We start from the raw sequence: 15660 nt of genomic DNA, 5'->3' as shown, positions 1-15660 counted from the left end.
TGCTCAAAACTGCAGCCTGCCCGCATCATTTCCCATCTTCCTTTACCTCAGCTGTTCATCCTTGCCACCTCTGCCATTTACAGGTTGCCACATTGAGGCTCAGGTGACAAGTGACACGAACTACCTCCTTACCTACAAAACCCCTTAGGGAATTATAGAGGCAGTCGGTCAATGGAAAAAGCACGATGATCGTAACACAGCAACTCAAAGATCCAAGACGGGCACCTTATGACTACTGAAACTGGTGCTAAAAACACAATAGATAAACAAGAGAACATAACTCCTGTGACTGATACTAGAGCAAACCTCATTGCACACTTAAGGAAAAAGGCAAAACTGGAAAATACAAAAAGCTTGCATGTCAGGACCACAATAAAAGACAGACCCCTGGCTAGCAATTGTTACGAGCACAGATAATACGCATCCTCTTCTCCAAGGGATTCCAGGGAACACAGTCACTCAAGCCTGCACTGGAAATAAGTGCCTAGTCTACATCTCTAAGTAACTGTGACATCCAGATGGACAGTAAAGGGATGGATGCAAAAATTAAGTCAGGGAACAAAGAAAGTAGAAGGCACAGGGAAACAGATCTCAGAGTTTGGGGGTACATTTTAATATACCCTATGCTTCACAAGATAACTCTTCTTACATTCAGCTCTGCTTATTGCTGTACAGAGGCCCAGATGGTTTACATTGCACCTCTCAGGATTGTCATACCTCTGGTCAGCTGCAGTGAGACTAAAATAGTCCAGACCTCATCAGCACCTGAATCCAATTATAAAACTTATCTGAGAACAGGTAACAAGTCCTCCTCTCTTTTGCAACTGTCCCTTGGTCCCCAAACTTTCAAAACCCCTTCTCTTCTCCCAAACTCTGAGATAGATCCGCACTTCTTCCTGGCAGCTCCTTCCCTGTATTTGTACCTCTAAATCCCCTGTGATGGCCACTCCTCAGGAGCTACTCTTCAGAGCCTTACCCTGTATTCTGCAGGCAACTCCTATCTTCCATCTTCCCACAAAGTCTGGGCTCTGCTACAGGCCCACAAAGTAAACAAAGTCACAATGCTTATGATCTACAAGGACCTGCCACAAGCCACAAAGGTTGTAGGAACAACATAGTACTCTGTGGGCAATTGGGAAGAGCAATGAGTTGTCCTGTAACCTAAAAAATGCTATGCCTTCCATCCCTGCTGCTTTCTTTAGAAATGCTAAAACTCCATATACAGATACATACAAGATGCTCACCTTAACTCCTACTAGATAATCTCATCATTGGGCCTATTAAGAGATATGATACTGGCAACCTACACAGTATACAGTAAGGCTGGTGAAAAAAATTAGGTTCCATCTTCTATGAAGTCAGGAATGCCAGTAAAATGCAATGCACCTAGAATTAAAAAAAAATTAATTGAATGCTATTAAATTCATCTTGCAAGCCCTGAACATTTCATACAAAGTTACTTACCCAAAAAAAAAAAAAGCCTAAACCAAAAAGCACTACATACAAGTATACTTATTGCTTAACCTTGACTAGTCCTGAAGCTTCTACTTCAGACACCTCTGCAAACAGCTGAGCTAGCTCAAAAGCTGCCATCAACCAAACAAACAGCACAGCACCCACACTGGAGAAGCCTGGAAGGAGATGGAGCTCCCTAGCAGAGGCCTGCGGTTCATATACCCCGGGCCCTGCCCACCACCCTTCCCACCAGCCCCTGGGAAAGGGGAGGGGCTGACCACCACAAGGCTTAAAGGCGGCCAGAGGAGCAGTGGTGGTTTTCTACTCTGCCTTAATTTTATGGTGTGTGACGCAGCAAACAGAGACAGTAACTCTTATTGGAAGCAACAGTACTTCATCTTTTAGTACAGTTACATCTGCTGATTCAACAATGTGAGCTGGTAGGTAATGAAACTTAATTTTTCTGGGATGTAGATAGAAAAAGATGAGTGCCGTGCTAAACCTTGTAGGAAAGTAATTCATTAAATGCAATACCAATGTTAATATTGAAAAGCATATGTTTTAGTTTCCTATAAGAAAACCAAAATGCTATGAGGTTACACATCATGTCTAACAAGATGCATGTACTGCCTGACTTCTACCAGAACTACATTCTGAAAAAGAGCAAATGACAAAGCAGAAATAGAGCCTGTAAGAATCCCTTTTCAAATATATCTCTGGTTGCAAAGTAAATTATTGACTGTAAAGTGCTGACCAGCCTTGGCGGTGTCTCAGACTAACTCCCTTAACAGAACTAGATGAGTCCCAAAGAGGAGGAAACACAAAAAAACCATGAAAATACAAGAAATGGGGCATTGATGGGTGCTGATGGACAAAAGAAGGTATGGAGATGACCAGGAGGAACTTGGGTGATCATCTGAGTGGAGCACAGATGGTCTTGAGTGGCCAGCGACTTAACATGGGAATCCTAGATGGCATAGAGGAACAAATGAGTCATCTGTGGCTCAAAGATGGCCTCACCGAAAGCACTACAAGGTGGATGCAGACCACAAGGAAGGTCTCGGGAGGCATCGTGACCGGGAGAAGGAATGTCCTGAGGGAGCCAGGGAGACTGAAAAATTATTTGGGATATGACAATTAAATTCAAATGGGCTACAAACTGAGTAAACATGTCGTCGGAGGGTCAGGGAACTAATAGAGGCGTGGCTAGAGGGAAGAGAGGACAGAATGACTGGGCTGGGTCATGGATCTGGACCCGGAAAGCCTTTTGAGGGAACGAGAGGGGTGCAAGGTCCGCTACGAAGCTAAAGGTGTGCTAAGGGCAACCTCAAAGGTGTCTACAGGTGTCAGGACACCGTGAGAGGGGTCCTGGGTAGGCCAGAGAGAGCAGAGATGACTCAGGGATACAAGGAGGAAGTCTGAGGGGATTTGAATGGAGTACAGATGTCCTCGGGAAGCCGGGGACCACATGGAGGCACCCTAGATGACAGAGAGGATGGTAAGAGCGCTCTGAGGCATGAAAAAAACCCGAGGATGGTTTCTGAGGGAACGAGAGAGGATCAAAGTCCACTACGGAGCTAAAACAGGGCTGTGGGACGCACAGAGGGATCGTGAAAAGCTCGGAGGGATAACAGAGATTGAAAGGGAAAGCGCTACTAAAATGTTGTGGAGCACAAAGAAGGTCTCGAGAGGCATCCTAGATGGCATAGAGAAGAAAAACAATGCTCTTTTTTGGGAACGGAGATCTTAGGAGAGGTGCGATTGTAACAAAATGGGTCCAAAGGGGGGCTTACGGATCTAAAAGCGTACTGCGGGGAACATCTGAGACCTTGGCAGGCATCGTGACGGTAGCAGAGGGGTTTCGAGAGGGACAGACAAAAGAAGGCTCGAGGACGTGATGATGTAGGCCATGGGGGTTTGAACAGACTATAGACGTCCTCAGGGGACCGGGGACTGAACAGAGGTATCCTAGCTAGCATAGAGGACAACGTGAGCACTCTGGAGATGGAAGATGGCATCAGGAAAGGTTCTCGGGGATGGAGAAAGGCACAAAGTGCACCCCAGAGGGGTGGGGGGGCAGCCAAGTCCTGCCCATCTTCCTGCTTCCTTTTCACCAGGTCTCAGAAAATCCCTGGGAGCTGCCCTGATGGGGCCCGACTCCAACTGACTGTCAACCTGTCAGTTGGAAACATCCTTACAGCTTGTTGGCAGGCTCAGGCAAGCATGCCCCAGCAGCACCATTCCCTGAGGCTGCAGCCCTTTTCCACAGAGAGGCCATGGCCGTCAGCTTCACTGGCCACCCCGGGGCTCTTCCAGCCCCGGCCCGCAGCTGCAGCCATGGCCCCTTAACACCCACTATGCAACCTGCTCCCCTGGACTCTGTGACAGCCACTCACCAAGTACAGAAGGACTACAAACACAGCTGTGAGTACAAAGGAAATATCAAGTCTTTATTTGTTAATGCATCTAAGTCCCAGGAGTTAATCTGCTCTGGGGCTCTATGCCTGTACTGTCACCCTTTCCCTGGGACAACTTAGCAGTTATTACTGGAGCAGCAGATACAGCGAATGAAGATACAGCGATGGGGAGCAGGACAGAGGAACAGAAAAATAAAATGAGGCAGAAGGACTGAGGAACAGAGAAAGAAAGGCACAGGGGAAAAGGACAGTGATGGGGAAATCAATAAAAGAGGGATGAGGAGCCCTGCAGGGATGTGGCAGAAGACAAACAGGGTCAAGGAGCAGGACAGAAGGAAAGAGATAGTGATGAGTGGGAGCAGAACAGACAGATTGAGAGAGAAATTGAATGAGAGGAATAAGGAAGGGGAAAGAGAGAGAGAAAGACAGGGAACAAGCCGGAGGGATGGGGGGCAGGGGGAGGGAAGAGAAACAGATCAGGACAAAGAGATGGAGAAAGAAAAACCAGCGTTGGGCTGCAGGATGAGAAAAAAGGCCCAGGAGCAGGACATAAGGGAATAATGAGACAGCTAGCTGGACAGGGGTGTATAGCGAGAAATGATGGGGCAGGCAGTGGTATGGAGATACACAGGCAAAAAGCTAGGGGGAGGATGGAGGACAAGGAGAATAAAAGAAAAGGGACAGGGAGGAGGGCAGAGATGGAGAAAGAAACATTAGAGACAGATAGAGGAAGAGAGTGACAGGACAGAGGTGGAGAGATGGGGCGGGGGGGGTGGGAGGAGAGAAAAGACGACAGGCCAGGCACCCAATGTGGGGCTTGAAGGGTTTGAGATAATGACAGATTCAATTGGAATGTGCTAGATTGAATTTACAGCTGTTATTGCTGTTTAGCTACTAATTGACAGATTTCTGTGCTTGCTGTGGGGCTGGCTTAACTATATATTAGAGTCAAGTGCTCGTTAGTAGCTGGCTTTTTATTTTGCTGCTTATCATCTTATTCTACTGTGCCTGGGAATGTTTTGATAACAGCAATGGCTGTGCGCCTGGGCTGGCAGATGGCCAGGGCATCGCTGCTGTTTCCGTGCTGCTCTACTAGACAAGTTGGAACTCCAGTGTGAACTTGAGTCGAAGGGACTGTGACCTGTGGATGAGTCCACGTGGGAACAGGACACCTCGAAGCACCTGTGGCTGTGAATAACTCCACACCAAAGCAGGTACATCTCAAAGCGTCTGCGGCCGCGGTTATGTCTGTGCTGCAGCAGGTATACCTCCGAAGGGATTGTGGCCCGAGGGTAGGTCCACGCTGGAGAAGGTACACCTCAAAACATCTGTGGCTGTGGATAAGTCCATGCTGCAGCAGGTATGCCTTGAAGCATCAGTGGCTGTGCGTGGGGTCACGCTGGAGCACCTCAAAGTGTGCCGCCACAGATAAGCCCACAACAGAGTAGGTACGCCCCTGGAGGAACTGCAGCCATGGGTAAGGCCATGTTGGAGCAGGTATATCTCTGAAGGCGTTGTGGACTGTGGATAAGGCCATGCTGGAACAGGTGCACCTCAAAGTGACTGTGGATTAGTCTATGCCACAGCAGGTATACCACTGAAGAAGAGACTGTGCCTCATCGATAAGGCTCCACTTGGAGCAGGTACACCTCTAAGGGACTGCAGTCTGTGGATAAGTCCAAGCTGGAGCAGGGGCAAAGAGAGGAGGTCATTGCAATGTTAAACCCGATGGTCTGGTCCAAAGGGACCGGGGATGGAGATTGTAATGGAAATACCTTTAAATTGTTGTAACCAGGGATTTGCGTTGCATGTCATAGGAATTACTATAGCAGGAACCCCTTCTCGCTAGCCAGGCAAGGAGCAAGGGGAGGAGTTCATTACAATGTTAAACCCAATAACCTGGCCCAAAGGGACCAGGGGTGGAGACTGTAATGGAAATGCCTTCAAATTGTTGTAACCTGTGATTTCAAGTTGCATGTTATAGGAGTTAACTATAGCAGGACCACCTGAACCAATGGAGGACAAGCCCTACAAGAAATAGTGCAAGTGCAGCAGTGACCCAACCTGAGCTGGCTTTGGTGCCCAGTAACTCCAGGCAACATGACATCTATCCTGCCCTAAGTGACCACTGTAAGAGATGGAGCCCCAAGTCACGGACTAAATGAACTCAATGGACATTTTGTGGACTTTTTAGAAGGGGTGGTCCATAGCCAAAGGAATGGTATCTGCCTATTATATCAAAGGATGGGAAGGGGGGTGGTTAATGAAGATGTATTGGATAGTGTGGGACCTGAACCTGATGTAAATGGTATGGAATAAAGTGTGGAGAATGTGCTGGTTTTGGCTGGGATAGAGTTAATTTTTTTCATAGTAGCTAGTACAGGGCTATGTTTTGGATTTGTGCTGAAAACATCATTGATAATACAGGGACAGTTTAGTTACTGCTGAGCAGTGCTTACACAGAGTTGGGGCCTTTTCTGCTTCTCACACCACTCTGCCAGCAAATAGGCTGGGGGTGCACAAGGAGTTGGGAGGGGACACAGCTGGGACAGCTGACCCCCCACTGACCAAATATATTCTATACCCTATAACATCATGCTCAGCATATAAAGCTGGAGAAAGAAGGAGGGGATGTTCAGAGTTAGAGCGTTTGCCTTCCCAACTCGCTGTCATGCGTGGTGGAGCCCTGTGTTCCTGGAGATGGCTGAACACCTGCCTGTCCATGGGGAAGTAGCAAATGGATTCCTTGTTTTGTGCTGCTTGCGTGCATGGCTTTTGCTTTGCTTATTAAACTGTCTTTATATTGACCCATGAGTTTTCTCATTTTTACCCTTCTGATTCTGTCCCCCATCCCACCAGGGGGGAAGTGAGCAAGCGGCTGTGTGGTTCTTTACCTTTCTCTGACCTCTCCAGCTCTAGCCGTGGCAGCTCCTGTCCGCAGGCAGTAAACGTTCTATCTGTCCCTTTTTGCCCCGATGAGAGCAAGGCCAGGCAGACACAACCCACACAAGCCTGAGGCAGGTGTAGCCAACAGCGTCCCCAGGGGAGGAATGGACAATTGCGTCCTCGTTGCAGCCGCTGGGAGAGGGGAAAGAAGCAGCAGCAACCGTTGTTGCCGTAGATCGCCCCTGGCCAAATCCCCTCCTTCTCCAGGGGCTTCTGGAGACGCATCTGAAGGGGCTCCCTCGCCTCACCGGCCGTACGCCACCACCGGGACCCGCACCCAGCGTGCTGCCGTGCTGCTCCCGGGCACCAACAGCGTGCTGGAAAGGTCAGAGCCGGCGCGCCAATGCCGGGCTCCAGTACCCCCTCTCGGCAACGAGGCGGCAGCGGCAGCAAAGGGGGTGCTGGAAGCCGCGGCGAGCAGCGGGCAGGCGGCTCCCGCCCCAGGGGCGGCACCGGCGCTTCACTTCGGCGTTTTGCGCGCAGAGCGCTCGCTAATACCGCGTGCGGCGGCGGCGCTTCCTTACCGGGAGGCAGCACCGAGGGCGGCACCACCACCGCCTCGCGGGCGCCGCAGTACCGCATTGCCGTTACCGGCGGGCGACAGCTCGGAGCACGGCGGCACCACCGCGCGTGCGCGGCGCTCGAGCTGCGGAACCTAATTTGGGCGGCCGGGCGGCTGCAGCGAGCATGGCAACGCGCGTGCGCTGCTCCCGAGACGCAGTACCGAGTTTCGGTCGGCTAGCGGCAGCATCGCCCCGACGATCCTTTTCTGAGTAGTTATGACTGTTATCTCGCGGGGGCGGGGGAACCCTCGCGGAGGGTACCTGAAAAAAAAACAAAGCAGAAGACACATACCGAGATACTGCCTGAAACCTCAGCGAGTGCTATCGGCCTCTCTTTTACCTTGGCTGCTTGCACACCCAGCCTCCGCTGGCTTAGCCTGCCGTATCGAGGCGTGCGCGCCGCTGGTAAAACCCCCCAAATGGGGGATGATTATAGCTTCACCATACGATACCTGAACAATAACGGCTACTTTAGCCCACTAGACGTTGCTCGCCTTGCCCGAGTCAGCTCCAGCGCCAATATCCTGCTTTGCTCCTTCAAAACAAACACACACCAAAAGATAAAAAAAGCTGTAGCAGCTTCCACCTCAAACACCCTTCATTCGCCTACCGACCTGAGAAAGCAATACATCTTCTAAACACGCTTTGTGCTGCGCCCACAGCTTAGCCTTAAGGTATCCTGTTGCCCTTACCTCAAATATGACCCTCTGGTTTCCTGAGCTTGAAAACATACCTTCCCAGGTAAGAGACCAAAGACTACTAGTCACAAAAAACCCCAGGTGCCTGGGGTGAGACGTCAGGTGGATATACCACTAAGCCCCACCTACCGTCCCACCCACAATGTCCTGAGGAAGGGGAGGGGAAAACCGGCAAAATGCATAAAGACAGCCGGCTGGGCAGAAATAAGTCTTTCACTCTGTCTTTGGTTTAAGTATACAAAGCGTAGAAAGGGGCAATAGACTGATTCTATGGAAGACTGTACGTATTACAGCAATTAAACAGGTAGGCAATTTAAACTTGTTTCAACTCTGTCAAATGCAAACCTTTATTTTAAGCTGTTAAAAGCATTTGAGGTTATTGGCGGTTTAGCGTCATCTAAAAGGGATAAAAGAGAAAAAAAATCTCTGACGCAGACTAAGAGATGCAGAAGCGTTCCTAAAAGGATAAGGCGGGCAAAAGACGGCTCTGGCGCGCATGCCCCGGCGTGCTGCACAGAAGACCGTAACTGACTGGGAGCCGAGCGCCAGAAACGCCATCTCCCGGCATGCTGTGCGGAACAACAGCGCTGATGGTAGTTGTAGTCCCCTGTTGTAGTCTCCCCGCATGCTGCGGAGAACAAAGCGCCAGGCCAGCATCCCGGTGCTGGAGGACCGCATCCCTGGGCGTGCTGCAGTCCGTATCGCTGCGGGAGGTGTCACGCTAGGGAGAGGTCTTTCTCCCGTCCAGACCCGGAAGCCGCTTTGGAGCGCAGAGCTTCCAGAACGGCCCCGAACTGCTTTAACCCTTCCCTTCCCACTGTGACCCTCCCCAGGGATGCCGCCGCGACTCCCCGCTTCGACACGGCCCCGACCTGGCACAGACCCGTGTCCAACTAACCTAAGGCTACTACGACTCCTCAGTAAGCTCCCACCCGTCGGCCCCCTCTGCCGCAGCTCCAGCAGCCTCGCATTGCTTCCGTGGGGCCCCTCCACAATTCCGGCCCCTCGCCAACGCAGTGAACTGCCTTGCTGTGGCCCCGGTACTGCGGCTTCCCCTGTGACTCTGGGCCGGTTCTCTCCTTGCTCATTGTGTGCTGAGACCCCCACCTTTTCTGTCAAATTGCCCTGGACGTTTCCGTCAGCTCCCCTCTCCCGGAATGGGGGGAACCTGCTGCCCGAGCACAAACCACTGTCAGCGTTCCCCTGCTTCACGGTTGCAGCCAGAGTTCTGGTTTTAGCCGGCGACGTTCGGCAAGTCCGTGGCACACAACTGTCCTCCGGGGACAACGTACATCTGCCCGCAGCTGCAGTCCGGTCTGCCAGCCCCTTGGTCTAGGGCTGCCGTCCATCGGAAACACGTGAGCCATTGCCATTAGACCCATCAAGGTCCTCTGGGTCTGCCAAAGCAGCAGAGGTGTGCCCCAGCTCCTGAAAATGGCACACCAAAAGCTAAATAGAGAGACCTGGAGCATCCAAGAAGTAGTATTAAGAGGGCAAGAGAACAAATGGAGAACGTTGCGGTGCAACAAAAGGAAAAATGAAAAACACCGGGGGTGGGGGGCACGCAAATGGATGGCTCTGGGAACACAGAAAGGCAAAGGAACGGCCCAGTGGCATGCCAAAAGGAAATCGGAAAACCCTGAAGCACACCAAAAAGCACCTGGAAAAGTCTGAGACAGGAAGGCTAAACAGAAAACTTTGTCACACCTTGCATGACAAATGACTGGCTTTGGTACGCACCACAGTGCCCTTAATGCATGCAGTAGGGCTGATGGGAAGTCGCTCGTCCCTGTGGAAATTCCAGCTCCCACCCCCACCACTGAAAGCCCCAGCCCTGGGTGCCAGACGCACCAGGAATGTCTTGGGGTGCTGACAGATAATCCAGGAGCAGCTTTCAGGACCTTGCACAGCACTGGAGGGACCCTGGCTGCCCCTGGGATGATGCGAACAGGTCCTAACGGCCGAATGTCCGTGGCAATGCGAGAGAAATTCCCTGCAGCCTTGTGAACAGCACAGGGGTCTCTCTAGAACCTTAAGGAACCTTAAAATGGTCTGAGAGCCCTTAGGACTGGTCCCCATCTCCTCAGACACAATGTGTAACGTCCTCCCTGGTGCTCTGTGTTGAGACACTTTTTACTGATTGCAAAGGGATGTGGATTTCCCCTGTGGGAAGCTGCTGCTGGGCACAGCCTCAGTGGCACGCGCGAGAGGCTCGGGAGCTGCGCTCGTGGAGGATGACATGGCGTGTCCGTCAGAGACTGTGGGCGCTGAGGCCAGGGGAAGCCAGGTGCGTCCCCCAGGGGGTGGTGGTAATGCTGGTCAGCATGCGAGTCCCGGCCCGCAGAAAGGAGGCAGGCGGCCCAAGTCTCGCTCACTCAGACGCACCGCAGTCATGCCTTTGGAGTGCCTCTGAGGAAGCATCCTTGCTGAGGGCTGTTTGTGTCATCCGAGAAAGACACAATGAGGTCTAGTGCTTGGAAGCAGAAATGAAGCACGTTCATGCCGTAGAAACAAGTTTGTTGTTCCTCCACGGGAGGAATCAACTGTTGGAACAACTTGTCCGAGGAAGGACTGGATTTGCTAGTGCTTGGAGCTTTCCGATCAAGATTATGTATCTGTATAAAATCAAAGTGCTGTATTTTATGACGATGAGGCAGTTCGGCCACTCCATCTTTTGTCCTAAGTTAGTTAACGGAACATACTCAAGGGCAGTAGGAGTTCTTTTTAGTATGGGTGATCCAGAGTTTCTGTTTCATTAGCTACCTGGGAATGACAGATGGGTGGGACAACTGAAAATTGGTCTAGAGGAGTTAAGTCAGTGTCACAGGCCCCGAGACAGCAAAGGGTATTTGAGGGAGCACATTACTAAAATCTTAGCTGTATGCTATTAGCTAACAGGCCCTGCCTGAAGAAGGAAATCATCCCAATGCCCATTTCTCTTCGGATGGGAGCGATCCCTTTTTCTCTGATGGGAAAGTTCCCACCCTCCGCTGCTTGCGTTTGCCCTTGCCCTGCAGTTAATTCAGTGCCTCCTTGGTTTGGTAACTCAGTGAGGCTGTGCTGTGAGACCGTTACTTCTAGCTTGCTTTCTTTAAACACACAAATAAACAAAACTCGCCATCCTGGGGATTACCTCCGTTATCTAGTTTATACCGTGACTGCTCAGACCAGTGTAGCAGCTGTGTAAAGAGAAAGGTGGATGGGACGGTGAGGGTGAGAAGGAACTACTTTATCCTAGCTTTGCTGCCTGAGCAAGCCTGCCTATGTATTTCACCCTGCGGCCAGAGTGAAGTGATTTGCCCAGCCTGGCTGAGCCAGCCTTTGTCAAAGCTAAGTTAGCACTTGGCCATAGCTGGCTTCTGGCCCGCAGGCAAAATGCCAGTACCCCTGGCTCAGTTTGTATGTATTTGCAAAGTGTAACACAGAATATCTGCTTCTTCTCTGCCTCTACATCCAAAGTAAGGGAGTGAGAATATGACAAGCGACCGAGAGCACTTTGCAGATTTATGGTCCTAGGGGAGTTTTACTCACGCTATCGAGGATTTCAGAGAGTTGTTTTGAGAGTTTTGGAAGACGTGATGAAGTCACAAAGGCTGTGTGCGTTTGAGGCCAGAGTCACGCAGTATTGTTTCAGCTGCGTTCCTCAGCTTCTTTCTTTGGCTTGTATTGTAGGTAACAATTACAATTATTTTGTGGGCGGTAGGTCTGCATTAAGAGGCTCTGGCCCACCTTGGGAGGCGTTAATGTCCTGTCTGTAGTTCTGGGGGGGGTGGGGGGGTGGTGTAAAATGATTGAGTTGTAAACCAAAACACTCGGGAGGAGATTTTTCCTTTAAAACCAGATAACCCTCTAGACATGCTCTAGCTGGCAGCCCCAGGCAGCTGCTGTGGCCATGGTAACGTTTGCTCTGAGGGGACAGAAGTGAGCAAAAGAAGGTGGTGCTGGTGTGGAAGTGTCCTTAGGAGCCACTGCCGAAGTAAGAACTGCTCATTCGGATCCTTGCAGTCTGACATATCCTGCTTGACTTCCCTCTGTGCTGTGTCTTGACTGAGGACAGAGGCCATGGAATCTGGGTTCAGTAGTACTTACCTTGTGCTGTCTCTTGGACACCGGACGGGCTATGCGGACTCTTGCTTGCTGTCCATTTAGCTGTCACTGGCCTTTCTTGGTATGGGACAGCCACAATGGGGCTGTCAAACCCAGCTTTTCCAAGAGCTGTTTCACTGTAGCTGCCTCCGTCCTAACCGTCAGATTCACATGAGAGACGTGCCTGCTCTACTTGGTTGCATGGGCAAGGGATCTTTCCCACAGACGCTTTTCTGCGTTGCACGTTGACTTAGCCAGGCTCCTCTTTGGAGAGAAGATAGGGTTTCTTGACTTTTAATAACCTTCATTTGGAGCCAGTTGTTGCCTTTCTTAAGAAAATTGTGACATGGTCAAAGGCTGAGCCTACCCTTAGAAACACAGCATGACTGACGAGGCGATCTGTGGAACATGTGCCACCTCCAGAGAGGATTCAGTGACAGTTACTTGGGTTGTAGGAAGACAGCTGGTGACAGCTGGTGAGTTTATCCTCTTATCATCGTGACCGTCAATGCTGCTGTTCTTCCCTTAGTTCCATTTCCGTGCATGTCAGTGCTGCAGCTGTGCTGATTAAGTGCAGAGGGTGAATTCACTCTCCGGCGATTTCAGCCTCTTACACATCCAGATGCCGTTACTGGGTCTACCTGGCAGAGACAAGAGGAGAGTTTGGGCAGAGTAGCCTTCCCTCCTTTCAGCTGCAGGTTTGGTTAGCCCCGCTTTGGCATCCACAACGGCGTACTGAGCTGAGTCAGGGCTGAGAACGGTGGGAGAGAAGTTTAAGGACTGGAGTCACAGGCGGCAACAGTACTCCGGGCCTTTTTTGTTGCCTCTTTTTTGAGGCCTTGGGTAAGCGAAGCCCCTCGTGCTTTCGGGGGAGTAGAACTCCTCTTCCTGCCAGCCTTTGCCCGCCGCCATGACGTACTCAGGGGACAGGCTGTCACCATATAGGGGCACATGACCCAGCAGGGACCCTGTGTTGATCGAGTCGTGCCTGCCGCAACTGGAAGACTGTGCTTGTAAAGTTACCCCTAATGCTAAAGTGAAGGAAAGTGCCACCTTCTCCCTGAGGACTGCTGAGGAGCTGTCGGCAAGTCTTCTTCCTGAGCAACTTACTAATGTGCTTTGCAGAGTTCTGGTAATGAGATGGGGAGGGGGACCAGATGGACCGCTGCTCCTGTCTTTTCTGCAGCCGTATGTCCCGGTCCTTTGCAGCCTGACATGATAGACCGCCAGACTCTTTTCAGTGGTGCTCGGTGACAAGACAAGGGGCAACGGGCACAAACTGGAACACAGGAAGTTCCATCTCAATGTGAGGAAAAACTTCTTCGCTTTGAGGGTGACAGAGCACTGGAACAGGCTGCCCAGAGAGGTTGTGGAGTCTCCTTCTCGGGAGGTATTCCAAACCCACCCGGACGCGATCCCCTGCAACACGCTCTAGGTGATCCTGCTTTAGCAGAGGGGTTGGACTAGATGATCTCCAGAGATCCCTTCGAAGCCCTACCACTCTGTGATTCTGTGATATGTAGCCCAGTCAGTCTTCGTAAGAAGTGCTGTAGCACAGCCTATGATTTTCACAGGTCTCTGCTGATAAAGTATTTTGGTTGCGTTAACCCATGTATCTCAGCCACTTCTTCCAGTTGTTCTGGCGAAGCACAGACATTTTAGAAGTCAGCTCACCTGTGGTGTTCTCATTGCCCTGCCAACGCTGACTCTGGTATCATCTTTTATTTCCTGTTTGCAGATTCTGAAATGTAAAACCCTCCTTCCATCTTGTTCCCTGCCTGCTACGCTCGCCACCTGTCAGCTCTCACCTTACACAATCAGAATGCTCTTGAGGACTGGGACAGACTTTGCTCTCTCTGTACTGCCTCAAGTATCATGGAGTCCAGATTCTTTATTGAATTTCCTCACTGAATGGATAAATTCCATAGCTTGTGTTATTTATGTCAGAGGTCAGCCCGGAACAGGCATTCCCAGATGTTTTGGATCATGCGTGAATGTACTTGCTTGCAAATGGCCAGTCACCGTTCCCTTTACATTTGGAATAAGAACAGTATACGATGGTATTGTTTCATGGGCCTGCTGTGAATCACTTACCTGCACCTTTCTGACTGGCGGTGGGCTGCAAAGCTAGGTTGGGTATGCCAATGAGATGATCTTAATTGTCCCATCTGGTTTTAATATCTAGTGAGTGAGACCTAATGGCATTACTTTAACTTTCATAGTCATCCCCGATACGTTTAAGCAGCACAGAGGCTACTTCTAAGAGCCTTCAGAATGTCTGCTGTGTGGTAATAAATAAGTAAAAATGCAGTAAATAATGTGGAATGGGAATTTTTACAGAACATGTATTTTCCCCCAAAGCTCTGAAACGCTCGATAAGGGAGGAATATCCCCACTGCTCACTGAGATACAGCTCCCTGAGACAGAATGCAGCAGATGTTTAACAAGCTTTAACGGCCCCCACACAATAATTCAGGACGAGGTCTGAGAGGTGCTGTGTACAATGGAAGGCAATACCAGGAATTTTAGAATGTCAGAAGAGAGTCATTCCCAAATGGTAGATGAGCCAAAATGCAGGTAGTGACAGCGTCCAAAAAGTGCCAGCGCAAGCTTCTCGCTTCTGTGTTTTGTCCAAATGATGGTGCCTCTGCTGACACAAACCTCTCAAACGTCCTGCAGATTGAACAGGGGCTGTTGCCAGAGAGGAGCATGATACCAGATTGATCGCTGCTTGCTCCAGAGTTTGGGTTGCATTTTTCATGTTGGCTCGACGTGGTTTGGCTTGCGTTTTCATTGTAACTCTGATTACATTCCCAGTTGGGTCAGTAGGCACCCTTGAAAAGGAATAATTTGCAATCTTCACCGTAGCGTAAATTACAGATTCCTTTTAGGTTGTAGTCTTCCGTGCGAGATAAGGAGTAGGGGAGGAGGCGGGCGTGGAAGATCACTTCCTTCGGACTTTAATGCCAAGATACGGGCTTTGTTTCTAACAGTTTGTCAGCTCCTGTAGAGCTGCTCGAGGGAGGTGACCAGATGTCTGTGTTATGCCTCTGCTGTCTGGAATGCAGGATGGTACCCAGTGTCCTGTTGGGTTTTTTCCTGAATTTTATTTGCTTCCTGAGACTTTCCTTGTCTCTCCCTTTCAGTGATATGCAGCACCGAGGCAGAGCCTTAGTAGACGGGGAGCAATCCTGCACCCGTGACACCTAAAAGGGATGCACCACCATAGTCCGCAGGATGCTGCTTCTGTTACAAGCTCCTTAAAGAAACCAAAGTGGTGAGTTTTCGCAAGGGGAATATTTTCCGTAAGTGAGTATCACAGCCTGTCTGTACTCTGATGTTTTAAATATCTAGTTCCTACAGTTCATCTTCCTTCTCATTCAACTATTCGCTATGTGAGACATGCCCCGTACTCCTGTTAGTGCTATAAAGAGCCTGATATTCCTGGAGTTAAAATCCCACCCATCGAAGGCTGAAAAACAAACCATTAATTGC

At 50.4% G+C, this 15660-nt stretch overlaps 1 protein-coding gene across 1 annotated transcript; it reads right to left on the bottom strand.

Moving 5' to 3' along the window:
• Positions 1-3880: 3880 nt before the first annotated feature.
• LOC129215296 (uncharacterized) lies at positions 3881-8179 on the bottom strand. The gene is made up of 4 exons (XM_054848113.1): positions 8074-8179; positions 7834-7916; positions 6767-7642; positions 3881-5555 (listed from the first exon to the last, which is right to left on the bottom strand). The coding sequence occupies exons 3-4, from the start codon at positions 7398-7400 to the stop codon at positions 5524-5526; spliced, it is 666 nt and encodes a 221-aa protein (XP_054704088.1). The 5' UTR covers positions 7401-7642; positions 7834-7916; positions 8074-8179; the 3' UTR covers positions 3881-5523.
• Between the last annotated feature and the right edge of the window lie 7481 nt (positions 8180-15660).

This window comes from Grus americana, chromosome 19 (genome assembly GCF_028858705.1).
Source record: "Grus americana isolate bGruAme1 chromosome 19, bGruAme1.mat, whole genome shotgun sequence".
Taxonomy (NCBI): domain Eukaryota; kingdom Metazoa; phylum Chordata; class Aves; order Gruiformes; family Gruidae; genus Grus; species Grus americana.
This window is presented reverse-complemented; position numbering and strand designations above follow the sequence as displayed.

Excerpts from the sequence above, each read along its gene's own strand:
- LOC129215296 (XM_054848113.1), bottom strand. The coding sequence starts at position 7,400 with ATGCGGTACTGCGGCGCCCGCGAGGCGGTGGTGGTGCCGCCCTCGGTG. Across the intron at positions 5,556-6,766 it reads GCTGGAGAGGTCAGAGAAAG|CTTGGACTTATCCACAGACT; the intron begins GTAAAGAACCAC and ends CCCCTGCTCCAG.